General features: G+C 39.8%; 1 protein-coding gene across 7 annotated transcripts in view; it reads left to right on the top strand.

Moving 5' to 3' along the window:
• Positions 1–3,107: 3,107 nt before the first annotated feature.
• EZH2 (enhancer of zeste 2 polycomb repressive complex 2 subunit) overlaps positions 3,108–26,229 on the top strand; it is a 51,384-nt gene continuing 28,262 nt past the window's right edge. Inside the window, exons 1-4 of one of the 7 annotated variants that reach the window (XM_068203055.1) lie at positions 18,537–18,605; positions 19,729–19,799; positions 25,480–25,603; positions 26,100–26,228. In XM_068203055.1, the coding sequence (XP_068059156.1) occupies positions 25,487–25,603; positions 26,100–26,228 (246 nt within the window). In that variant the 5' untranslated portion in view covers positions 18,537–18,605; positions 19,729–19,799; positions 25,480–25,486. Of the gene's footprint in view, positions 3,918–18,536; positions 18,606–19,647; positions 19,800–25,479; positions 25,604–26,099; position 26,229 lie in introns of those variants that run through there. The other 6 variants (XM_068203046.1, XM_068203064.1, XM_068203029.1 and 3 more) reach the window with 6 other exon arrangements.

Below are 26,229 nucleotides of genomic sequence, written 5' to 3'. Positions count from 1 at the left end.
TGCCTTGAGGCCACAGCACCCTACTTTTGAGGGTGAGGGAAGCCAGGAAGGACAGTGCAGGACCCTCAAGCACCATTCCTTAGACATGGCAGGTCTGACAGACGCTGTTGTATATGTTATATCTTGCAATGACTTGTCTCCTCCTCATTTAATCTAATAAGCACCATACTCACAGTAATGTTGGCCTATTTTCTGATTAATAAATTCAATTCTGCAGAGAAGCATATGGCAAATGGGGGGAAAAAAAAGAGGTCAGAAAGGACGTGCAAAATCGTTCATAAGGTTGCATTTCTTTCAGGGAAATTGGTCCATAAGTACCAGTAAGATATTAATGTAAAACATTTTAAAACATAGCTAATCTCAAAGTGGCTAGTTACAAAACATAGTCATTAATTGCTTCTTAAAAGTTAACACAAACTCCCTGCTTTTTTATAATAATGGTAGAAGAGGCCAATACTTTAAAAAGGTCTCTGATATGCCTTTTTATGATATGCCACTTTATATGCTGATTTCTGTGTAATCATTGCTGTGCATAAGAGATAAATGCCATTACATATTTAGACTGTACTTACTTTAGATTTTAGACTGCACTTACATTTCTATGTATGTAAACATTTTGTAAAATCTCATCAAATTCACATGGACCAAAATGCAGAATTTCAGACACACTACAAGCTAGGGTCTCTGGAAAAGTGCAGGGTTAGGAAAACACAAAGAAACAAAGATCATGCTCCTAAACGTTCTACGGGATGAAATACTACTCGCAGTGCTACCGGCTTTGATTGTAGGGGTAGGTGTAACCAGGACAGGGTGTGCATCCTCCTTCCCTCCCCTGCAGCGAGCAAGGGAGCTCAAACACGAGCAGGCTGAACCTCTCGAGGCTGTGTGGCCGATCCGTGGAGCCAGCAGCCCGCGCCACGGAGGAGAGCCAGCCCAAAGCTGCACACAGCTTTGTTAACGCTGCCATTCCGGAGCACAAAGGAAAGCGACGCTGCCATCAGCAAGTCACCAGCTTATCTACAAGAATTACAGATGCAGCTACCGGCGTGTCTGCTCCGGGCTGCGGGTGCTGGGGGCAGCCTTGCTGTGCCTCTCCTGAAAAAAGCCGGGTGGGCAAGGGGAAAACTGGCCAACATCTCTCGTTTTTCCAGGCCAAGGTAGTTCCCAGACAGGTCTTGCTTGGTTCCCCTGATGGAAAAAAGTACCATGTGATTCTGACTACAAGGAAATCTTGGGATAATAGTGCATAAAGAATAACCTATGCTTTAGAAATAGCACCTCATTTGAGATATTAAAAATATCGAAAAGAAACCACTTAACTTTTAATTTTGCTTTGTAGCAGAATTTTGTTCGTACCTTCTTTGTCCTCAAATACAACTCTTTAAAGGGTGAAAAGAAGCACATAAGTATCCTCCCGTGGAAGCAATCATAGTTAGGAGCATCCTCTGATGCTGTCAAACAATTATTTTTATGTCTAATTGATGCTGGTGATCTAGCACTGGCAAATCCTTATTCTACATAGTCATACATGCAATATGAACGTACATGTTACATTCATGTGTTGGGAACATAGAAAAAGCTTTTCTACAGTGTGTTAGCTATAAAAAATGGGCAACAGTTCCAGAAGGGTCTAAAACGGATACATTTTTCTTGAGCCTGATTTTATTTCATTGTCATGCAATGTGTGTATATTTCTTCAATGTTAGCCACTCTTCTCAAAAGCACTGTTCCATGCTGCCACCAGAATTCACTCCTTTGAGAAGGGCTCCTCAAAATATCAGGTTTTGTAAATCTTTCAAAAGTCGTTGCACTATTTTTGCCTAAAGATCCAATCTGAATGTCTCTGCATAATACAGATCCTTGTTCAAATAGTTGCTCTTTAATCACAGAAATATGGCAGAAACAGAAAACCACTTGGGTGGTTTATTCTGTGAAACCAGAAAGTCTGTATGGAGCTCGTTGCAACATTAAACTCCTATGCAGAGAATCAAACTGTTACTAAAATTCTCCAGGATGTTTGAGGCAGCCTGAACTATGGATCAGGAAATCAGCACTTCATGGAGTTTCTCGACAAGAGTTCATTCTTTAAGAGCCTAGAATGGAGCCTTGGTGGAGAGGTTGTTTTGTACAGTGGAAAGGACAAAGAGTAGCTCAGTTCAAAACATGTACGGTTTTCTAGTAAGCATCAGTTTCAGGTATAGCAGATGAATAATCTTCCGTGCAAGAGAGGAAAAGGATGTGATCAGTGCTGAGGTTTAGTTCACAGGGTAGGTTCTATAATGCAGATCTTTCCACCTTGTGGCTAAGTGTATCTGCTGCATTGTTACTTCACCCTTATCTAACAATTGTTATTTTTCTTGTTGACCAAAACCAGATCTCATGAAGTGCAACTTGAAGGACCAAAATAAATTACAAAACCTAAACTGTGAAGGGACTGGGTAGCCATTTTGGTGGTAGCAGCCATCTTGGGGCAGAATAGATTCAAAATAGCTGAATTTCCAGAAATGACTAATATTTTTCAAGTGTAATATTTAAAAGATAATCTTCCCAATTGTCAGCCACTCCACTAGAATTAGAGGAAGGTTATAGCTATCTACCACAATATGACATGTAACTGTAATAGGAAATAATTTCATGTTTTTTGCTCTTAATTCATGAAACTCCAGAGATTAAAAAAAAACAAAAAACAAAAAACAAAACAAAACAAACAAACAAAAAAAACACCTACTATTAGAAACTCCTTTTCAAGGCCATGAGGTAAATCAAGAACATACAGTGTAGGAATGCCCACACTTGAGACCTCAATCCATGTTTAATACACAATGAAGTCTGGAAATTTTAAGTACTTTCACATAGAAATACACTATAAAAACACACAAGTACATTGCCTTTTAGTAGGAGAACATTGAGCCTCACTTGGCACATAAGCCAACTGCATTATTTGGGGATGAAGGTGCATTTGTGATTTATTTCCCCGCAAGAGATTTTTATCACTCAGGACCTCATTACAGTGGCTACTGGTCATTTTTTGAACTTTGACCCTGAAGAAGCACTAAGGTAGCGCTAGGAAGCACAAGGAAGAGGGAAGCTGATATTTGGTGAGGAAGGATGACGGAAGCAAGGATGTGTCGATAGTTCCAGCGCACATCGGAAGCGGCAGTCGATGTGGGGACGCGTGGGAAAGGGATCTGGTCACAAGGGAGGTGGAGAGTATCATTAGAAAACTTATCTTGGCAATTTTATTTTTCCTTGCTGAAGCAGAGTAAAGACTGGAGCGACCAGAGAGCAGGACGACAGCACAGTAAAGGTGCACGAACCCTCAAGGTTTAAATACAACCTCGGCTACAAGATTGATGAGCACGGCTCGTGGATTAGAAACGAGGGAAAACGACAGCAACCTTGGAGGCTGGAGACAGCACGTAGCGAGCAACAGGATGCGAGCCTGATGCGGAGGGAGCACTTTGCTGCCGCTGCTGCGATTTATGACATTCCCCCACGACAGGGGGAAACCGCGCTGGATGCGGAGCAGCGAGGGAGAGGAAGCCGCCGGCGCGATGCACTGAAGGAGGGCTGGCGGCGGTAAAGTTTGGGCAAGCAAAGGTCAAACAGGCGGACGCGAGGCAGCAGCGCCGCAAAGTGACTCAGCCGGCCGAGACATCCGCCGGGGAGCGGCGGGGCTGCCCCGCGGGCGTGGGCTGTCCCCAGCCTCCGAGGCTGATACATCCTCGTTTTCCCTACGTGTCAGATCTGTGAGACGCGCAAGCCCACGGCATGATTTGGCAACGTGGGCGCGTTTGTGATTTATTTCCTCCGTGAGAGACTTTTCTTAGTCAGAACCCTCTTACAGTGGCCGCTGCTCCTTTCTGTCCCTGAAGATGCGCTGAGGTAGCCACAGGGAAGAGGAGAGGTGATATTTGGTAAGGAAGGATGACGGGACTTGTGGAAGTAAGGGTACGGCTCCAGTGTATCTCGGAAGTAGCACTCGATGCGGGACGCATCGGAAAGGGATGCGGTCACAAGGGAAGGGCTAAGTGCCCGCTAGCAAAACTTATCTTGGCAATTTTATTTTTGCCTGCTGAAGATGGAGAAAGGCTGGAGTGACCTCCAGCGGCTGAGCTCCCGCGCCGGGGGAGCAACAGGCGGAACGGCGGCGGGGACGGAGGGCCCGCTCCGGACATTCCCGCCCCCCGGGACCGTTACGGCCGTTACGCCTCTCCCGCTCTCGGACCGATTCAAACTCGGCAGCGGCGCCGAGCGGGAGCGGGAGCGCGGCCCCTCCCGGTGCCCGCCAATCCTCTCGCCTGCCTCCCTCCCCTTTCCCCTCCCTCTCCCCCTTCTCCACGTGAGGCGGCCGGAGAGTTTCAAGCCTCCCCGGCGCGGCGCAGCCCCGGGCCCGGCCCCGCCGCGCGGCGCGGGGGGGGCGGGCGCGCGGGGGGCGGGGGGCGGCGGCAGCGGGGGGAGCGCGAGCCCCCCGTCCCCCCGCGCGGGCAGCGCGAGAACAAAGAGTTCTCCCCACCCCTCCCTGCCCCCCCCGCACGTGGGGAGCGAGGCCGCGCCCCTCGCCCCGCCCCCCGCCGCCCCCGATTGGCCCGGCGGGGCCCCGGCCGCGTCCGTCCGTCCAATGGGGGCGGCGCTCGGCGCTCGCCAATGAGCGCGATGGCGATTGGACCGGCGTGTTTGGCGCTCGGTCCGGGAGGGTGAATCCGGCAGCCGGAGGCGGAGGGAGGCAGAGCGGGAGCGCCGAGCGGAGCTGGCGGCGGCACCGGCGGGAGCGGCGGCGGCGGCGCGGAGCCGGGGCGGCGGGGGGCGGGTGAGTGAGCGGGCGAGCGAGCGAGCGACACCTCGCGGGCTTGAGGCGGCGGCGGCGCCGGGAGCGGCTATTTATACCCGGGTCCTTTGTCATGGGGGAGGGGAGGAGAGGAGGGGAGGGGGCGGCAGGGAGGGAAGGGAGGATGGGGGCGGCGGCGGCGGCTCCCGGGGAGCAGCCGTGTCCCCTTCCCGCGGGGCGCCGGCGGGCAGACACGCGGGCTCCCGGCCGGTGACAGCTGGAGGGGGGAGGCATGGAGTCTGGAGTGCCCTTTGTCTAAGTTGGCTCCGTCCAGCCCGGCCGGCGGCTCCGATCCCTGCCCGGCGGGGCGCAGACCCGGGCTGGGGGCGAGCTCGCCGTCACTCCTTCGAAGGGCGGGGGGTGGCGGGAGGGAGAACGGGGGGCAGACCCGGCGATTCCCTTCCCCTCCTCTCCGCTCCAGCCGGCGGCACGCGGCGGCGGCTCCGGCGCGGGCAGAGGGAGGTGTGCGTGCGTGTGTGAGCCCGGCGCACGCCGGGCAGGGGAAATCCGTGTGCCCGCCGTGGGCAGCGCGGCACGCAGCTCGTCCCTCTCCTCCCGGGAGGCTGGGACAGGTCCGCCCGGGCTCCCGGAAGCCGGGGCCAGCCGGGCGGGGAGGCTGAGCGCGCCCAGGCCGCCCGCCCGCACCCGCGGGACGGCGGGGCTGGGCTGGGGGCTCCCGCCTCGGCTTTGGGGCGCTCCAGGCTCAGGGAGGGAGCTCAGAAGGGGCCAGGGGGGAGCTCAGTCTGGCGGCCGCTCCGGCGAACTTCCTAATCGTGGAGAACACCGTGCGATCCCGATCTTCCAGAGCGCCGGGAGAAAGTTCATAAATAGCTGAAAATTCGGGGGTTTTGGGTCTCATATCGCCAAGCACGGCGATACGGAGCACTGTTTAAAGCTAGGGTGTCTGGGGAGGTGCGAAGGAGAGTGAGTACTGGGCTGAGCCGTCCGTGAGCAAGGAATGTGTGGTTGGATAAAGAAATCGGTGTGTTGTGGCATCATGCACATGTATTTAACTTTACCAGGTCTTCGTGGTGATTCCAAAATTGTTATTCATACACGAAAGAAAAGCAATGCGTGCACAGATGTGCGGCAGGAACGGGACAACACACTTGTACATTACTCGAGATACTTTCTGTCTTACAAAGCACCATACTGATTTTATTGGAGCAAGAGAAAAAGTTTTTACATTTTTAAAGCTGGAAGTTCAGATTCTTATTCTCTCCGATGAAAACCATGTAACAGTTTGGAGAAGGTAATTTAATTCTAGCAGGGTAGGTTTGTCTTTGCTTATGTCTAGCAACTCTAGTTTCAGCTATTGTGAGTTTGGTTCTTACTAACAGAGATTTCAGCGAAGAGTTTTTACCAGCAAGTTTAGTGTAATCTTCACATCTAAGTGGGGATTTTTCTCAAAGATAAGTTAATATTTTTTTAGGGGTTGGCACATTCAGATTCTTTATGCAATTTATAAACATTTAAAGGTCACTCCTTGTTTGTCCCCAGTGTCTATATCAAATTGAGAGTCCCGGGAATTTTTATTTGTGGTAACAATAAAGCATCTGCAGAAGCGTGAGTATTACTTGTACATAGTGTACTATAACTAGGCTCACTAGTGACGATTAAAATGTGAATATTTGAAAGCTACTAAGTCTTTCAGAAAATGCACCTCCAGTATTTTAGGAGATGTAACTCAAAAGTTTTCTGTGATGTGTTGAATGTTTTTAAGAGCTAGTAGTTTTACAAAGTACTGAATAAGAAAGTCACATTTCTTGTTCTGGAGTTTCCTTTGCAAGAAGCAAAAAGGAAAAATATTTTTTTCCTTCCTCCGCCTCCTTGAGAAATGAAAGTAACAATTAAAGTTAAACAACCTGTGCAGAAATCTGTGACAGTATAATGTTCCATGAGATGCCAACTGTTATTTTTGTCTGTAACTTTGGAAGGATTCAAGACTTTAATTTAGGAAAAAAATTGGGAAGAACTTCCGAGTTCTTTCATAGATTTTTTTAATATGTAATTTCACCTTGAAAAGTGGCAGACGCTGGAACTCTGCACCTTCAAAGAGTCATAAAATGTCACCGCTCAGTTTAAAATGAGCTGAAGTGGTGGTGTGTGAGCCTAGGCCAGAGACTTGAAATTCAAGCTCAACTTTTTTCCCCTGGCTCTGTTTTTTTCCTTTCTTGCTAAAACTGCCAACAAGCTGAAATATGGTGATTTCTTTGAAGACATACTTTCAAACTGGTTTTTGTTTGTTCTGTAACATTGCAACCTTCATAGGTGAAATGTAAATATTCCTGTGCTGCTTCTTACCTGCAAAGAAACTTAGGCTTAAGGAGAAGGGAATTTTTGGAGTGCATTATTGAATGCATGAGCTGTATTAGATATAGAGAGAGTGCAAGCCCCTTTCTGTAAAGAAGCTTATGTCAGAATAAGCTACATCTAGAATCCAGTGCAGGACAACAGTGCTCCCAGGAAAGTTGGTGCACTCTAAAATTCCTCTTGCGATTAGTCAAAAGAAGTGCTCTGTCACCACTTACAAGACAGTTCAGCTTCTGTAGCTGTATAGATCATGGATGTGTTTTAGTAAGTTCACAGCTGTAATGGTAAAACTGAATAACAATTTTAGATGAAGGTTCTATATTCATGTGATTGAACAGTGAGAGTTATTTTTAAAAATGGCTGCAACACTGACAGAAGGCACATTTAATAAATGGCTACTTTACATTGTGTTTGAGCAAAAAGTACCGAGGAAAAACTTTAGTGTTGGCTGTAATCTGGAAGTTCTGTAATTCTACTGTTAGTACTTACAGATGGATCTTAGCTGATTTGAGGAAAAGTATCTGTGAAGCTTTAGGGGAATAACGTTTTCCCCAGCAGGGATGCTGAAAATCTCAGGAACAGAAGCAGAACCTGGCCTTTGTTAAGCAAGGAAGTTCACTGAGTTGATAAAGTAATTTTGGCCGTATTACTTATCCAAGCAAAATTCACTTTACCAGATTTTTTTAAAGAGTGAAGGAAATGAGCTGCGTACTGTAAATACAGTTTTTAATGATTTGATGGAGGCGTTTGTGTAACACTTACGTTAAAAAACAAGACCACTGTTAAAAGAAGCTGTAGGACAGTAACAGGAGGTTTATTTTAATGTTGAAGCTGCTTCCAGCCTTCTGTTCCTTCCGTCAGCGAGGTCCATGGAGACTTGTGCTGGGCCTGTTGAAGTGGTGTCTGATTGAAGACAGCATCTGTAAATGTATCTATCTATAAATGTATCTACACATTTAACACCTAAGTGTATGACTTGTACAACTGTTCTGAAGTGGCTAAGTCAGTCTTTAAATGGATGAGTTACTCCTGCACTGACATAGTTTAAGGAATAATTTTAGTTAAAGTAGCTATGTCTGTGAGGAGAACAGTAAGGCAAACTAAAATCTTGTATAAAAATGTACCCAAACCAGGAAAATCTTGTATAAATTGTATGCAGAAGAGAGAGGGGTGCTTCACAGGGGAATGGTGACAACACTTGTTACAAGTTAGTCAAATGCTCAGGTTTATTTTTTAGTTGAGTATATGCCCAAGGGTTTTGTTAAGCTAAAGATTAAAAGGAAAACAATGTACAGAATTACTAAGTAGGTATTCTATCTCTTCTCGCAGAGGTCAGTTAAAGACTTTGGGATGATGGTGTGTAGGTCTACTTACAGATGAGGTGATTCTAAAAATAAAATTTATTGAGGGACGGTTCTATTGTGCTCCAAGCAAGTAACAGGCAAGTTTTCTAAAACATGCTGCTTTCTGTAACTGATAGTAGTAGGCAGTTTGATTATACACCTAGATTTCCACTAAGATGGGTCAGACTGTGAACTTGGTTCTGAATTAAGAGGTAAAGTAACACTACTAAACTTGAGTAGAGGCAGCTATTAAGAAGAAGAGTGAAATGTGCAATTTGCATATAAAATAGACAAATTAAACTTTCTTAAAAATACTAAAAAATAAAGGAATTTAAAAATATATAATAAATTATTTAGCCACAGGTTTGTAAATGGATTGTAATTTAAAAATATTGAGAGCAAAGAGGATGTCTATTAATGTCCTTTCTCTGTCCACAAAAAAAACCCCCAAAAAAAACCCAACCAAACAACACTCCCCCAAATTAGTGTGGATCACGCTTTCATTTAAGAAAGCTTTTGGCTACCTGGCTGAAGCTGGGACATAGGATTTTTCATTTATTGTGCCTCTGCTCTGTTTGTAAAAATTGCTGTTGACTTGGAATGATTTATAATGCATTCTCTGCTTCCTATCTAGTGGTAAAATCAGTAGTACTTTTAAAGTAAGAAGGCCATTTGGACATTTAGATACATACTGTGCGTGATTTGAATGCTGTGGATAAAAATAACAGTGTAATGGTGTGAGTGGATCAGCACAGTGTTGTCATTTGCTTGAAAATGTGATGTGGTACTTCCAAAGCTTCAAATTGGGATATATATGATTTAATTAGCAAATGAGGTAAAACTGGTGTCTTACTGTGTGCAAATAAAAACTTCCTTGATACACAATTACAGAATACTCCAGAATTTGCTATTAGTTTTCTTTTTTTGTATATACATATGGTGCCTGCTTGAATAACATGGTATGTGTAATTATGCTAGCAAAGTAGTACAAATTGCAGTTCACATCCTAGGCTTTTTTGGATATGAACTGAAAATAAATCTTTGCAGAAGAGTATGATTTCTTTATATTTTTAAATTGTTTTTTGATCTAGAACCAGGCCTATTTCCCTTGTCAGTTATTTGTTGTATCTGGCTTCTTTCCATTCTGCCTTTTACATGGTTAGTTCAGTTTTTCCTGCCATGCATTCTCTATTCACAGCCTGCATGTTCAGTTTAAATCCCAAAGCCATCAGATGTAATTTAAAGAAACAAAGTATTTGAAAGGAAGGAAACTCAAATCTTATAACTCATATATAATTTTAATGTTTTTAATGTGTGCTGGTTTCCTTTCCATGTTTCTTAGCATGAGTGGATCTGGCAAGCTTTATATTTATAGTGTGTAGTCTGATTACATTTTTACTAATAAGATAAAAAATTCTAGAGCTGGAATTAATTTTGCTGCTTCTGTAAGAAGTCCTATGGATGTGTGTTATAGATACTTGATTTACCCGTGGAACTGTACCATGGCAAATGGATTAAAGTCGGTATTATCGTCTCTTTTTTTGTGTTACAGTGTAAATTCTGTCCTTTGTGATAACTTCTTCCTGTTGTATGTCCACTAGTATGTGCCATGTTTCTAGTGAGCGTTTATTGCCAATGTGTTTAGTGCAAAGCTAAATCCAGTAATTGCTGGAAGAAGAGATTGACATAAGTTGTTTTAGTCTTAACATAGTTTAACCATTCTTGGGGGTTAAACTATGTTAAGAATAAAACAACGGATATACATGGTTGCTTTGAAGCGGGGAGACATAAGGTCCCAATACCTTATTTAGTATTTGCAGTTCTCTTCTACAGCCTAAGGGAGATGTTTTCTTTTTCACTGAAGGATGGTGGAATTTTTGGGGGTTGCATATTGGGGTTTTTTTTCCTCTTACCTTTTTCTTTGGTTTTTTCCAAGATAAACTGTTTCTAATTAGTTTTCTGTATTAAGTCAAGCTTCTGGAAAAGTAGTGTCTGCTTTTTTTTCGTTTTTAAGCAACATCTAATATAACATGCAGGTGAATTTATCACTGTATACCTTACAGAATAAGGATGCCATACATTAGACCCAGTTATTTTGTGAAATTTTAAATGATTGTTTCTTAAGTAACTTGTACAGTTACTTTCATCATTTGAAGCTCATTTTGGAATCATTCAGGTAAATGGCAAATACCAGTTCAGCTTCTATTTGCCAGACTGCTCTACAGTAAATTCTGCATACATGGAAGTGTATTGTCTTTCAAAGTTAAGGTTTTAGGCTATTTGCCTAAGCAGGGAAAGAGTATGGAATAACTATTGAACCTGAATTGTTGTGAATCAGGGTTTTTCCTGTGTGGAGTGTGTGTTGCTTTTGCAGGTGTGGGTTGAACAGAAGAACCTGTGGCTATTTTAGTTATTAGAGTATAAAAGGTGTGTCCACAAAACAAGTTCAGGTAGAATAGGCTGTGTTCTTCAAATTCACATCATAAATTATTTTTCCTGTGGAGACATGTCTGAAGTGTTTATAGCAAGTGTTACTTTTTCTGCCAGTTTTATCCAGGATATCAAAAAGCTAATTTTTTAAGATATGGAGGTGTTAGGCAACAGAGGTTAATTGGAATGTGTGTGGGAGTCATCTAATTCCTCTGGGTGTCTGTGAATGAGTGTGAAAAGAGAAATTCTGGAGGTACGCATTTGAGCAACTCAAAGGTGAAGCTCAAGTTTTATGCATAAAACTCTTTCTCCTGACAAATAGTCAGGCTTGGTTTGCTGTGAGGAACGTGGGATGGTTTTAATTGTGACTTGTAAAAAGTATGATCAAATTTGAGCTTGAAACTTTTTGTTGCTTTGGTGTTGCTTGCAGTTTTAAAATGTTTTATTTGTTTTTTGAGCCAAATAATCTTACTCATTCATGCGAATGTTAGAAGTATTTATAGTTGCAGATATCCAAGTGAAAAGCAAATAGTTGCATTACCTGGTGCAGGGCTCACGTTGCCCAAAGTGGGATGTCAGTCAGTTTCAGTTACTGCCAATTTGGTTCCATCTTTAATATAAAATATTTGGTTATAATCTCCCTGTTCTCTCTTTCCCCTCCCCCTACCCAAGTGGACAACTACTTGAGAACTTCTTGTTTTTATTTCCAAACTGGTATTTTTCTAAAAGTATCAAATGTTGAAATGTGCTGGAAGAAAGTGGTAATGTAGGGAATTCAGAAGATTTTTTTCTTTTAAATGGGTTACTCTTACTCCTTAAGTGGTATTCAGTAATGATTTAATGTCTGTTTTTACTTCTCTAAATCCTGAAGTGGGGACTCAGAAAGATTTTTTTGAAGGGAAGAATAGATTTGAAAGTTGCAGGCTTGCTTATACAGATAGAACACTCCAGTACAGATTTATCTTTTAAGGACTGTCTGAAAACAAATTATGTTCTGTTACTTTTTTGTAATCTATTGTTAAATTTGTGTAAGGAAATGTATTGAAAAACTAATTATTTATATTGAAATCTTGTTTTCTTATAAACAGACATAACATTTTTGTTTTTCTCTACTGAAGAGAATGAAACTGAGAATCATCCATACCAGTATTTCTTTATGAGTAAATGTTCTAAATGAAGAACTCCCACAAAATGAGATAATGTCAAAATAAATCCAAAGGCAGTGTGCTATTAGGAAGAAAGAAGTCATCAAATTGATGCTCTCCTTCCTTGTCTTACAGAACATCTGAAATAAGCTTGATTTCTGAAATAAGCACAACAATGCTGTTGTGGGATCTTGCTCAGGTACTTCACGTTTAATCAACCTAAAATTAGTCACACAAAGTTTTAAATGATTGGGGGGTTTTGTCATGACCATGAGTTCTTGTGGGCTTTCTTAATGATTGTTACTTAAATTTCTGAAGCAGATTGTTTAAGGTTATTTTAGATGTTAAGGAACACAAATCTGATTATTTTCTGAAATGCTTCTGGGAGATCAAGAGTTACTTGTAAACTCTGAGCTGCGAAGTTTTTAACATGCTGGCAGATAGAGTAAGGGGTGTTGAATACTGGCAGTTGCTTTGCTTTGCTAATTTTCTAATGCAGAAAAATAGAAGATTCTAATTTAAAAAGAGCAAGAAGATAAATTAAGATTTCTCATGTTTTTCCAGGAAGCAAAAGGGAGTGAAGGACCATTTCTTTCTATTTAATATCCAAGAGCTTCTTGATGCCTCATTCTTTCCTTTCTTCCTTGTCTGAGGGAGATTTTAGTATCTGCCTGGTCAGTATATAATAATGGTAGAAATTCTTGAGAAGGATTTTAATGCGACATAGTGTTAAACTATGTATGTTAATGAAATGTTAGGGGAGTAAACAAGAAACAAAATGCTGTAGGAAGCAAACTAATATTTATAATTAAAAAAAAAATCAGATGTGGAGCATGATTGAAGAAAACGTGAGCCCTCGAGCTGACATGTTCCCTCCTGTCTTGTGTGTCAGTAAAACTGAACTGTTCTGACTTACTAAGTGAGGAGAGCATTTAAAAAAAATAAGTGATATGAACTGAGCACACCCAGAAACTGATCTGCAGACGTAGGCATTTAGTACTGTCACAAGGAGTTGAAAATTGGATTGCCTAAGGCCATGGGTCAGTGTCTTTAGGTGGGGCCAGATTGACTGGATGCTCACTTTCTTCAGTCAAAAGCAGCAAGATAGTTTCAGCCAGAGAACTTCCTTGCTTCTGTCAATGGCTGCAGAAATGTTCCTGCTGTCAGGAGGGAAATGATAGCACAGATGCAAGTAAAAGGGCTTCTTTTTTAGCAATGCCAGCATAAAGTAGGGGTGATGCTTGAAAGTCAAAGCTGGCAGTTTTTGTCTGATATGTTTGGGCAGTAATGAGGAACCATGTTTGTAGAGATTACTTCAACTGTTAAAAACAGACTGGAAACAGTAATTGATGAAGGAAAGTATGTGTTATGATCAAGACAAGCCTAAGTTGGGAGTTAAATATGCAGAGGGCAAACAAATCTGCACCGAAGGTTAGAATTCCTAATATCTAAGGTAGGAGCATTCCCTAGCAACATCTAGGCGTACAGTGCAGGATTGTGGCTGCTGTAAAATACTGTGTGTAATGATGTTTCATGCTGGAGCAGAGAGCAGTGACAGTGAGTCTTTGGAATGGTGGTTGGCTGCAGTGGCATTGCTTGGGTAGGGGCTGCTCTCTGTTGACACATCAGTGTCTGCAGCCCTAAGTGGTGTTTTTCCCTCGTAATTTGCTTTTTAATAACTTCTCCAATCTCTTTAAGTTTTTTTTTTATTTTTCATAGAATACATGTTCATGCTGAAGCTTTTTGTCAGGCCAGAGCACTTGTAATCCTTCATGAAACTGTTGCAGAACATATATGTAACTTAGTGGACAGTAAACCATGTTGCATTTGGTTTATGTTTACCATTTGCATCAGAAGTTCCTGTAGAGTATGTATGCAGAAGGGTTCATCAGCCTTGTTATCACAAGAAGGCTAAAAATCAGCCATTTAAAGGAAATTCTGGCATACTGCTTAGCTCAGATTCAAGGTATTGCATATGTTATAATATTTTAATAACCACTCCAGTCGCAACTAGTTTTGGTTTGGGAAATAATCCTGCAAATAAAAATATAGTCATTATATTTAATAAGTTCGTTTCAGAGTAGTCCTACTACAAATAAGTAGTTTAATTGGATTAAATATGTCATGAAACTGTAGTCTTAGTTCACTGAAATAGCCTCTTGTACATAGCTGTAAGAGAAAAGGTTGTGCATAGTCACTTTGTATATGGTAGATCAGGGTAGCACATCATGACCAGGTATGAAATTGCCACAAAATGGGTGTGGTGGTTTTTTGGTTTTTTTTTTTTTTTTTTTTTTTTTTTTTTTTTTTTTTTTTTTTTTTATATAAGCCTGTTCTAAAATTACCTGAAATGCTTACTCAAAAGATACAGGAAAGCATCTTATTAGTATTGAGTATCCTGAAATATTGGTGGCTATTAACTTAAAGAGCTAGTGGGTAGTAACAAGGCCCAAAAACCCATTGTGCTTGGGAAGAAATAATTGAGGCAGCACATGTTTCAACCCATTTTGGGGAAGCAAACCAGAATAGTTGCTTATTGTGAATGTGACTTACACTTGACTCACTTAGTGATTTCTTCTACAATATGTTTAAGTTAAAAAATAAAGAGTGGAAAAAAGCCAAAACAAATCCCGAACCAGAAGACAACTAACCATTTAATATACCAGGGTAGAGATCAGCCTTCTGATCTGAAGTATGCCAAGTGCAAGCTAAGGCTGTAGTCACTTAAAGGGCAGAAAGTAAAAGGTCTGAATAAAGTGACACTTCAAAGGCACAAAGGTTGGGCTATAAGAGAAGCAGAACCCCATTAGGATATGAAGACAGCTAATTTGAAAGTAACAGCCCTTTATATGCGGTCTTTTATTTATTTTAAACATAATGTTCAGTTTAAGCATTTTAGTTAGACTGCTTTCTTAATTAGTGAAGAGTTTTCCAATCTTTTTTAATTACAGTTTCTGAGAGAGCTGAAAGTTCTAACTGTACTGTTCAGACAAGGCATCTTTTAAATGAACCAATACATGGAATAGTAGTGGGAAGGAGTGTTTGAACTAACTAGTTGATGGAGTTGTTAAAGGAGACTAATATTTCTACTGATTATAAGAATCAGTGATTCTACACCAAATTCAAGAGTTTAGTCTGATTAAGCTCTTAAGCATTTTAATTCACAAATTATTGTTCCTTTAATGGTAGTGTTTTTCACATTGTGTCTATAGCAGATTGAAATACCGAGAGTGTCAGTGCTCATTGTTTTCATCTTTTGAATATTAACTGAAATTTAAAAGGCAAACTCCCTGGCATGAGCTTTAGAAATAGTGTGGTCCGTGTCTTGAGATGGTGGGCCCAGCTGAGAGATATATTGACTTGTAGAATAGTTTAGATCTAGAAGTCCTGTGATCCAGCCTCCAACTTGGGTTAGGCCAACACTGAAATAATATTTTCCAGACCACTTTTAAAATGTTTTCAAGAGTGGAGATTCTGACACCTCTGTTTAATACATTCCTATGCTGGACCACACTCACTGGGAAGAATTTTCTTCCTATATTGAAATGAAATCCCTTACTGAGTCGTGTCTGTTGCCTCTTGCATTTTCATTTTAGTATAGGTTAGCATGTTTCAGTAGAAGAACTAGAACAGTGCTCAAATTCTGTGATTGTCTGGGTTTAGCTCTGATTTGTGTAGAAAAGCAAGCTATTTATTCAGGGAGTTAGTTCCATTATGTTGAAATTCTCGGAGTGACTCGTCCAGTTTTGAGAAGGCCCAGAAACAGGCAGAAGTAAGACACATTCTTAAGAGTGTGTTCAGGAGTTTGGGGAGCTTATGTGTGGTATTCTAAAAATATTTGTAGGAATAAATAGAACATGCCTTGAAGCCTTTGACTTTTGCCAATACTCATTGAGTGGCTGTAGTGGGATGTGGAATGTATGTGGCAGAACGCAATTGAAGGAACCTACACTAGCTTTTCATCTGTCTTGCACTGACAAGTGATGTAGACAAGTTTGATGCTATTGTTTGCCACTGACTACATCTTTTCAGAGCAATCTTTAGTTGATGAAGAGATAGCAGGAAGCAGCTTCTTAAAAACTACTCCTCAGAAGTAGTTAATGCATTAACTGCATTGATAACACATTGATTGTGCTGTAAAGAGCAAAAAACTACGCAGTGTGAATGATATGTTTTACATGGTGTGGAAGATAAATGTTCTAGTCTAAGACAAGTGGAATGGTTTGTTTGCATTGAAGAGGAGAGGTTTTTTTCCTGCTTTCCCTTGACTCTGGTATGGTTCTGCTTCTTCCTTGCCATTTTGGATATTTATGGTGCCAGCATGAGCAGCTTTGGTCCAGTTAGAAAACTATGCTTTTGAGTGGAGAAAATATGTAATTTGAAGTAACTGATCAGCACAATCAAATGTACCATATTTGCTATGCAAAGTCTGTCTGAGATGCTGAGGTAGTGTAGACAGACAATGAAGAGAGGAAATAAATGCCTCTCTTTAAGATCCCACTTCCTTTCCTGGTTCTAGTTGAGCAGTACACTAGGATGTATGTGTCATCAGCTTCCAAAAGCAAACAGGTAAGTGAATGTGCTGTTTAGTTTTGGTTGAAATGTTGTTCTACAAAGTGAAATTCTGTTAGGTAATTAGTAATTAGCTAGTAACCATTGTTTATATCAGGAAGGAGAAAGTACACTGGCCTTGGATTTAACAGCAGTTTCAGTGGAGGCTAAATCTTCAGGTTGGTGGTACATAACCCCAACAATATTGTAGTGACAGGGTAGTGTAAAAGGGATTCTACTAATTGAAGTGTATTTTAGTGTTGCAAATACTAATTACAAATAAGTAGCTGTCACAATAATAGGAGCTTACTTGTAATGAGACTGTTTATAATAAAAGCATGACTATTTATAGCAGCAGACCTTCTGCTTTTGGAGCTGCCATATTACCTGCAAAGCCTATAGCCAGCATCAGTCTGTGTTGGTGTGAGGGCTGACACTAAAGTGTCTTGGATGCAGTTGTTATCCATGCTGCAGAACAGGTTTTTAATTCTGTTTGCAGGCCAGGGGTTTTCTGCTAACTTGAGGTGGAAAAAGAGGAAATATTCTGAGTTTTCACACACAGTCATTGCTTCTCAGTTTGGGACTGGCTTTGGTACATCTGAGGCTGTTGATGGTTCTCCTCCTTCCATCAGATTAGTTAATAGTTTTGTCTTTGATAATAGCCTGTAAAAGTTTCCTTCTCTTGAGTGATCAAGAACGTTTTTGCAGAACATATAATCTTGTCAGAACTGATTGTGAGTATTTTGTTAACCTACATTGTCCACAACCACTGATGCCTGTCAGAGTGAGGAAGACCAGATGAAATATTTGGAGTTACCTGCTTAGATCAGTTAACTGATAATTTTCTTTTAGATACTTCCAAAGAGAACCTGGTACTGGTTAAGCCTTTGTAGGCAAGTACAAGCTGCTGGCCTTTATCTGCCCAAAGAGTGGCACAGCTGGCATGGATAGCTTAATAATTGCTTCCTGTTTCTGTTTTTTAAGAATAATTTTTCTGTACCAGTAAAACTGAGTATCAGATGGATGGCATGGTTTCACAAATGCTTGTGTTGAAGCCTAAGCTGTTGCCCTCTCCTGTTTTAGTTCTTTGCCTCTTGTTTCTGCCCCAATGTCGCCCCTCTGTCCCTCATGTGGATTCAAGAATTCATGGCTTGAACACACTGAACAAACCCATGGCTGCTGAGCAAACCAGCATGTGGACCTGATTTTCTTGAAAAAATGTATTTAAAAACCAAGTATGTTCATTTTCTGGGCTGTTCAGACAGATTTTTTTTTTTCCCTGCCTGACCTAGTTTGATTACAGAATCATAAGCACTTAAGCACTCACAGTAGAGAAGGCTGTGTAGAAGTAGAAATGAGTGACCACTGGTACAGTGGACAGATGATATCTTTTCCAGGTCAAACTGACACCAAATAGCATTTGAGGAAGGTAGTTGAACTGATGGTAGCATTTGATATTAGTTATTTTTTGAAATTTAAGCTGCTTTTAATGATACAGTACTTCAGCATATGGAATAACAGCATGATATAAATTTAATATATAAGTATTTTTAGGCATTTCTTCTTTAAAAATAGGTTGAACTGTACTACAAACTTAAAATATCACATTTCTGTGATATAAAATAGTAAAAACACACTACACTTTATTCCCATCTATTTCTCTAATTACTTCGGTAAAAGGTTAAATGTGCTGTTGTTGTTTGTGAAGTATTATTAATAAACTATATTAATCTTTCCTATGTTGTATTTCAGAGATAGAGATTTTTGTTAGTCTGGTTTGGGCTCAGTCAGCACCCAAGCTGACAGTGGCCTTGGGAATATTTTTATTCCCATGGAAATGAGAACATAGTATTTTACATAGATAAGTTTGAAAGAAAACCATGTTTTGTTTTGCTTTAGAAAATCCAGAAAGCAGAGTGGCAACTATAAAACTTCTGGTCATATCTTTTTGTGTGTTTGCTGTAATAGCACAGGTAAAAAGCCCTTCGAGGTTCTGTGAGTGTCATTTCCCCCCCACCCACCTACAGCTTGCATAACTTAATGTGGAAAGACTTAGCAGCTCTGAAATCACAACTGAACAATTTTTCTTACTTTATCCAAAAAAAAGACTATTGGGGTTTGAACATATTTTTTTTCTATGAATCTCTCTGTGCTATTAAAAAAGTCTGATATAAATGTAGAAGACAGATCTGGTAGATTAAAGCATTAATTTATAATTTATTTTCAAGTTAGTTTTTTTGAAGTCTGGCTATATGTATGTGTTCTATTGATTTTTTTTTTCAGGTGCTTGATAGTTGTAGTAAGAGTGCTGGAAACTGCTTACTCTGGAAAGATTTAGGATAGGTTCATGGACTGTATTATTATGTTTTGGCATTTAGGGTGCTCGAAACAGAATACTAAAAGGAAATATATAAATTTCTAAGCAGTTAAGTTTAGTTTAACATATCTGAAAAATAGTTAGCTGCAGTTAATAATTTTATTATATTGTGCTGTTTAAAATCCTGTCACAAAAAGATTATGTTAGTTCTTTATGAGATAGTTTGGTAAAGTTAACAACTTCAGGTCTAAGCTTAACTCATTGAATTTTGATACTTGAAATGCGTTCTTAATGGGGGTATTTGGTTTTTTTTTCTTGTTGTCTAGCAAGTACTGAATTTTTTTGCAGGCTTGTGGAAAAATGTTGTTAATCCTTTCTGTTGCTAAAATTCTGCATTTTTGGGTTGAATGTGAAAGTTGTCCTAAATTCTGCTGCCCAAGTAAAAATTTTTTTTTGTTTGTGAAAAAACATAGAAGGGTGTGGTGGGGTGTGGTTGGCTTTCTTTGCTTTGTTTTTTTTTTTTTTCCTCTTTAACTTCTGTAGATGCTTGAAAGAGTTCTGTGTTGACTTCAGGTAGGGTTTATTATATAATAATTTGTCCATTAGTAAGATTGCATAAGCTCAGGCTGAAAGACTTGTATGCTGTCTGGATCTGATAACAGCTTACAGCTAAAGAGCATGCCTGCCACTCCAGAGCACGCTGATGTATGAAACCAGTGCCTGTTTTTGTGGTTTCACTGCCTGCACTAGTTTTTCACTAGTGTTGGCCTGATTTTCTATAAAATTCTTCCTGCTTTATAGTTGTGCAGAGGATGCCACAGCTGTGGATGGGATTGTGAAACTCATCTGTGTGTCCGAAAACAATTGCAATTGTGAGTTTTTATTTATCATTGGTCAATTGTATGTAGTTAATGAACCGTACTGGGGTGAAAATGAAGAGTTGGGAAGGGTGGGATAATGGTAAGGTGCCATTGCTACTGAGGAGGTTACTTTGGTGGGTATCTTCATGATGTGGTGTTGACTCTAATTTAGTAAAGGTATAGTATTTGAAATTTCAGCTCCTGCAGCCAGCGCAGGTGGAGGTGCAGGCTTTGAGATTCCCAGTCAGTGGCAGTAGGTCCCTGCAGGGCTGTGGGCAGTGCTGAAGGTGAGCTGCAAGGGAGATCAAGCAGCACTGTGGTATTGTCCATTGAGCTGGGTCCTGCAGTTAAATACATTCCTTTGGTCCCCCAGCTTCTGAGAAGCACCTGTGAAAACATTTGGCTTTCTAGGATGTAGAAGCAGTACTTCTCCCCTGCCTGGTCATGGCCCCATCTGAATTATTTTATACCTTCATTACTCTCCCACTACTCTAGGCGTCAAAAACCCCCATGATTACTTATTTCATTATTCTATTTGCATCAGATTTCAAATGCAGTTTCTCTACTGGGTTTTATATTCTCCTCCAACCTTACTGTCCCCTCACCCCCTGCACTGAAACTGGTGGTTGAGTGCACTGAAGTACTGTATTATATTAGCATATATTTAAAGTGTATTAATAACCTTATGAGTGTAGATTAAGTCACAAAAAAAGAACTTGTAAATTATACTATACTGTACAAAATATGTTTCTATTCATAAATATCTCCAAATAGGGATCCTGAGTAGTGGGAAGATAATGTAATATTTCTACAGTTTAAAATACTGTATAATATTAAGCACAATTGCAAACTAATAGTGTTCTTTTAAAAGGGCAGCCCCCCTCATTTGTTCTTCCATGCTTCTTAGTTGAAAATTTTCATTAATTTATCTTTTTTCCTGAAATTTGGCATGGCAGCCAGAGGAGCTTAAATATAGTTTTTGACAGCTGTATGACTGTTTGACTAGGCTGCCTAATTTAGAGAATTATCTGTGTGCTTATCTGTCACTGATGGATATTGCCAAAATGATCAAAGAAAAATAGGACGTTGTCTTTAAATAAGGCTATTTCTATGTTCTGTAGGCAAAACAGGAGCAATTTGAGCTGAAATTGTTCTACACTTCATTGTCTCATTGTGAGTCCTAGATGTATTGTACACAATTTGTCTGCTGGAAGTAAAGGTTGCCTGATTTAAGCTTATAGGCATGAATTTTCTTAAAAACTTACTCTAAAGCTGTGGGTCTTGTACAGAAATATGAAATGGTCAGCAGGGTTTCTTTAAAAAACAAATGTATATGTTTAGGACACTACCATTTTTTGTTTTTCATTTCCAGCTATGCAAGTATGAGTAGGAACTGAAAAGAACAGCTATGTCTTAATTTCTATTTTCTTGTAGGTTTTTCTTTTAAATTTGTGTTTAGGTGGCTTTAGTATGTCTCATTCCTATACCATCTTATTGTTCTCCTTAAGAGGGGTTAGTTTTATTATTTTCTTCATACCTGGTGGGGGTCTGGGATACCATTGGTCCTCTCATTTGTATAATTATTTCCTTTTTTTTGTCATGGTATTGGGGTGATTGCCCAGTGTGGAATGAGACAGCCCACAGTGTTCCCTCTTCTGCAAAGAGGGTCCAGGGAGTTATGGCAAGGTTTCCCTTGTTACTGTGATGATGGGTGCGATCTGTCCAGGTTAGCTGAGGTTGTGCGTGGAAGTCATAGTGCACTTTGGGAGAAGAGCTTTCTCTGGAAACAGTATCACTGCTTTGGAGTTATACTTGCTTTCTTTGTATCTTTTCTGGACAGGCAACACTCTGCCCATAAATAACATACTTGGCTGCTACATAGTGTTGTGTTTTTTTTTTTTTTTTTTTTTTTTTTTTTTTTTTTTTTTTTTTTTTTTTTTTTTTTTGGCTAGAGCTTCTCAGGACTTGGCTCTTTGGCAGTTAGATGGTTTCTTTGGACCATTTTGATCAAAAAGATTAAAAAATGGGAAAGAATAAGATTTTAAAACAATGCAAACAACTGGTGGGATTCAGAAGGGGAAATGGGAACAGAGAAGAGGGACAAGGCCTAAGGGCTCTTAGAATCAGACCATTGTGCTAAGATAATCAGTATCATGTTTTATTTATTAAATGGAAACTGTTTCAAACTGTGCTGTCTTAAGACAGACTTAACTATTCTCAGACAGATGGGATTTAGCTTTGGCCACTTCGGCTCCTGTAGGGAGTATTCTGAAACTTTATGTGAAAAGTTGGTTAGTTCTGACAAATTGATCTTAACATTCACTAGCTTCTCTGCTCTGCAGTCCTAGCTGTGACTCCCATACAATGTAATTTAAGGAAAATGTGCAGGTTTTTTGTCCTGTCTAGCAAAGTGGGAACTGTGTAGTCGGTTACAGTTCAGAGTGCTTTGAGCAGTTCTACTGTTTATGTGCACAAGAAAGTGATTTGGGAGAGGTTTGTCTTACACATAGGTTCTAGGCAAGTAGACCACTAGGAGGCTTGAACCAGCATCTACAGCCCTGAACTTGCCCCAGAGATTGTTGATGTTTCCCTGAAGTATTTTAATTCTACAAATTACTTTTGCTTTCAGGAATGGGAAGTAGTATACAGCACCCTACTTTCATAGTTTTTGTTTTTTGCTCCCCAACACTGGCCGTCCTTGCCTATGAAACTTCTTATCCCTGTTTCTCAGGTCTAGCTTCTTAAATTTAAAGTTTTGGTGACGACCTTTGAACTGACGTGAGAAATCATCAGTGGCATTTGTCTGTAGTCCTAATGTCGAGATGATAGATAATTGCAGTATGAGAATTAACTCTGTGAATATGCTCTTCCTGCCCTGCCCCCTGCCTTGATTTATTTTTATTCTGTACTTTCTTCTGAGATTGGGGACATGTGTTAGCAACACAGTAATTCTACTTCGGTTTCATTAGAGTGCCTAAAAACATACAAACACAGTTCACTTGGCTCTGCTGCTCACAGACCAGTAATATTAATTTTGACAATCTCTGAAAAGTTTTTACAAACGTGCATCCAAGACACTTTTTTCCCTAGATATAATTTTTCTATACTCTCTGTGCATATGCTTCCTTTCCACTAAGTGCTTTTTCTCTTAATATGGACTTACCATTTAAGATGTAGTTTCTAATTTGTTTTTACACATTGGACTTAAGGTATGATGTATATCCCACTGACTGTTGCATATTAACACTTTGGCTTTATGTAAGAGAACTTTTTCTTGCCCTATCTTGATGTAAGCAATAGTGTGGATTTTTAAATTTTCTATCATATATTATTTGGTGCCTTGACCATTAAGTTGTCTGTGCAACAGGTAGCAATGATGTTCATTACTGGGAAAATGAATAGATTAGATTTTTTTTTTTAATGGGACTGTATTTCTCTCAAGTCTTCTTGTGACTGTACTTAAGTTGCGTAAAAGAAAGATGGAAATTCTGTTGGATTTGTCTGTTTGTTGTTGTTTTTAACCCAATTATATGTGATTTCTGTATAGATCTGTTTCTGATGAGCAGGGCTTATCTGGCAATTTAATTTCAGTCAAGAAAGCTTTTTTTTTTTAAGCCAGAGTAATTTGTTATTATCCAGGAAACTAGAATAAAAAGAGCTGTGGTTGGGGCAGTATTGGAGTAAGTAAATGTGATTTGTGTTTCAGTTTTATGGGCTACATTATTTCAGTATCATCAGCTGAGCTTTCATTTATCTTTTGAGTTCATTGACTTTTTTCCATGTCTTTTGGTTGAATCATAACTGAGGCAATTTTGATGTTCTTTACTGTTACAAATTGAGGTTGTCTGTTATTTAATGGCACTTATTCTATGTCTAATTTATTTCCAGTTAACAGGTTATTTTTCAATATTTTTACTTTGCCTAGTTTAGCATATGATACAGTATCTTTTCTATACTTCATAATGCTTTTATGCTGCTCTTTAATCAGTATCATAGTGCACTTTGAATCACTGATTATCTTGTCTGTGTTCAAACATGAATGGTCTAGGATTATTTTTTTTAAGTATAATTTTATTTTTTATCTTTTGTAACTGCTAGGGTTGTGGTGAATGAGATACAGGTGGGTTTTACTTGCTGTCTTGTGCATGGAAGCAGGGTAACTGTGTTTGATGCTTTGTTCTAGATTTATCTCCCCATGGTAACTCTTTGTCCTTACCCTCTGTCTAGTCAGGTGCATTACGTAGCTATTTGTATCCTGTGTCTTTTTTCCTCAAAGGATGTTTGAGGAAAACTGATTTGGGTTGGAAATTCTACTATTTGTTTGTAGATTATTTTTTCATCCTAAATCTAAAACCCCAACATTTTTTCTTGCAAAATATTATTTAAAATCTTATTAAGTCTTGCATGAAAATGGATTCAGGTTTTTATAGACTTACTACCTTTTTGTTCACTGTAAATGAATGCATAGTCTCAAGAATAAACAAGTTCTGTATTGATTTTTCCTTCTCATCATCATCATAAAGTCTGATAGAACTGAAATCTGACCTCTACAGAACTGCTGAAAATAGAGCAGTAAGCTTCCAGTAACTTGGATAAAGCTGTATTTATGACTGTTAAGGGAGCTGTAGTGTGGGGCCATGAAGGTAGTACTGGGCATTGGATTCGAGGCCAAAGATGACACCTCTGTTCATGTCGACCTATCTTGATAATTACAAGGGCTGGAGTTGTTTCTGCTCAAACTGATTATGCTTGTTTGAGACTGTATTAACCCTCGGCAACTGGATGTTCCCGCATTTCAGTCCATGTGAATGATATTTTGAGCTATTCAGTGAAATATTGTAGGCTTACAGTACAGCTCTTGAGAAGAAGCCAGACATTGATGTAGTGGTTTAGTTTCAGGATGCTGTCAAAATAGTCATTGCCAGCATAGCTGTAGCATACGGTCCTTGATTTTGAAAAATACAGAGCAGATTGGCATATTCTAGCAAAGCATTTGGATTATAGCATAAAAATATAACTTCATTGCCAACAGTCCTGTAACGTACAAATTAACCACTCGGCACTAGGAGGGTGATCAGTAAAGTGGAATCAGTGGGCAGTTTGTGGTCTTATAGAATACTTGAGAAAAGAGCAAAGTCTCTTATTCTTGCTGTTTCAAAACTCTTTGTCTGAATTTCTACAAATTTTTCACACTTGAGTGGCTGTTAGGGGGCTGAGTTCTCCTTGGGGTACCTCTGTACTTGAGGTCAACTCCAGAAGTCTGTTATCTTCGTGAAGATGACCCTTCCTGCAAGGAGGAAAAGGTTTGTCTGCCATAAAGATAGTTCTCCAGAAGTTAATTTACAAGGCTACTTGCAAGGATTCCAGTGTGTATCTTTGCAGTGGCAATCTTGATTTGTTCCTCTTCACCCCTTTAAATTCCATCAGATACCTTTTTGTATAGAGGCATTAGAAGTGCAAATGTGAAGGGTCCGCTGATTTGCTATTAAAATTACTGTTTTCTGGTGCCTATCACTTAAATATGTTTTCCTTTTTTTTTTTCTGTTGGATTGGGATGGTATTGCAAGTGTGTGATTGAATGGAATTAAAGGAATTGATATGAAAGATATTAAAGGAATGTTGCTTGCCTATCTAACTTCTGTAAGCAGTGGTGTCAGATTTGGTAATACAAACATGACATTGTCTCTTGTAGGATAATCATGGGTCAAACCGGAAAAAAATCTGAGAAGGGACCAATTTGTTGGAGAAAACGTGTAAAATCAGAATATATGAGACTGAGGCAGCTCAAGAGGTTCAGACGTGCTGATGAAGTAAAGGTACTTTATCTTTTGGTTCTATTGCTTATAAAATTTTACAAGTATTGATTATTTTCTGAAGTATGTGTACTACAGTTCACACTTGCTATAACAATTTCATTGAATACTTTGTCAGCCTACTGAGAACTTGTCTTAACTCTATGGTCATATAAACATATATGACACATTTATATGTGATTGGGTTGAGAATGTCAGATATCAGAAGAGGTTGTGGAGAGCTAATATAGAAACTTCTTTATCTGCATTCTCTTTCAAATTCAATTTAGAATTTAGTTCCAGTGATGCTCTAAATGAGAGAACATGGTATGAAATGAAGAAAGAGATAATGAACTGTATTGAACCTCACTGATGTTTACACTAAATTTGTATGATTTGAGTTTTGAGCACTTTTTTTTTTTTGTTATAATGTATGTGGTTAAATGTTAGAATGCCTTAAGATGCTAGCAGATGGATTTATAGCCTTTCATTTATTTATAATGTTGTGGTTAATTTTTAGAGTATGTTTAATTCTAATCGTCAGAAGATACTGGAAAGAACTGAAATCTTAAATCAAGAATGGAAACAACGTAGGATACAGCCTGTTCACATCATGACTTCTGTGAGCTCATTGCGCGGGACCAGGGAGG

The sequence above is a fragment of the Anomalospiza imberbis genome, chromosome 1 (assembly GCF_031753505.1).
Source record: "Anomalospiza imberbis isolate Cuckoo-Finch-1a 21T00152 chromosome 1, ASM3175350v1, whole genome shotgun sequence".
Classification (NCBI taxonomy): Eukaryota; Metazoa; Chordata; class Aves; order Passeriformes; family Viduidae; genus Anomalospiza; species Anomalospiza imberbis.
Note: the sequence above shows the minus strand (reverse complement) of the source record. Positions and strands in the feature narration are given on the sequence as shown.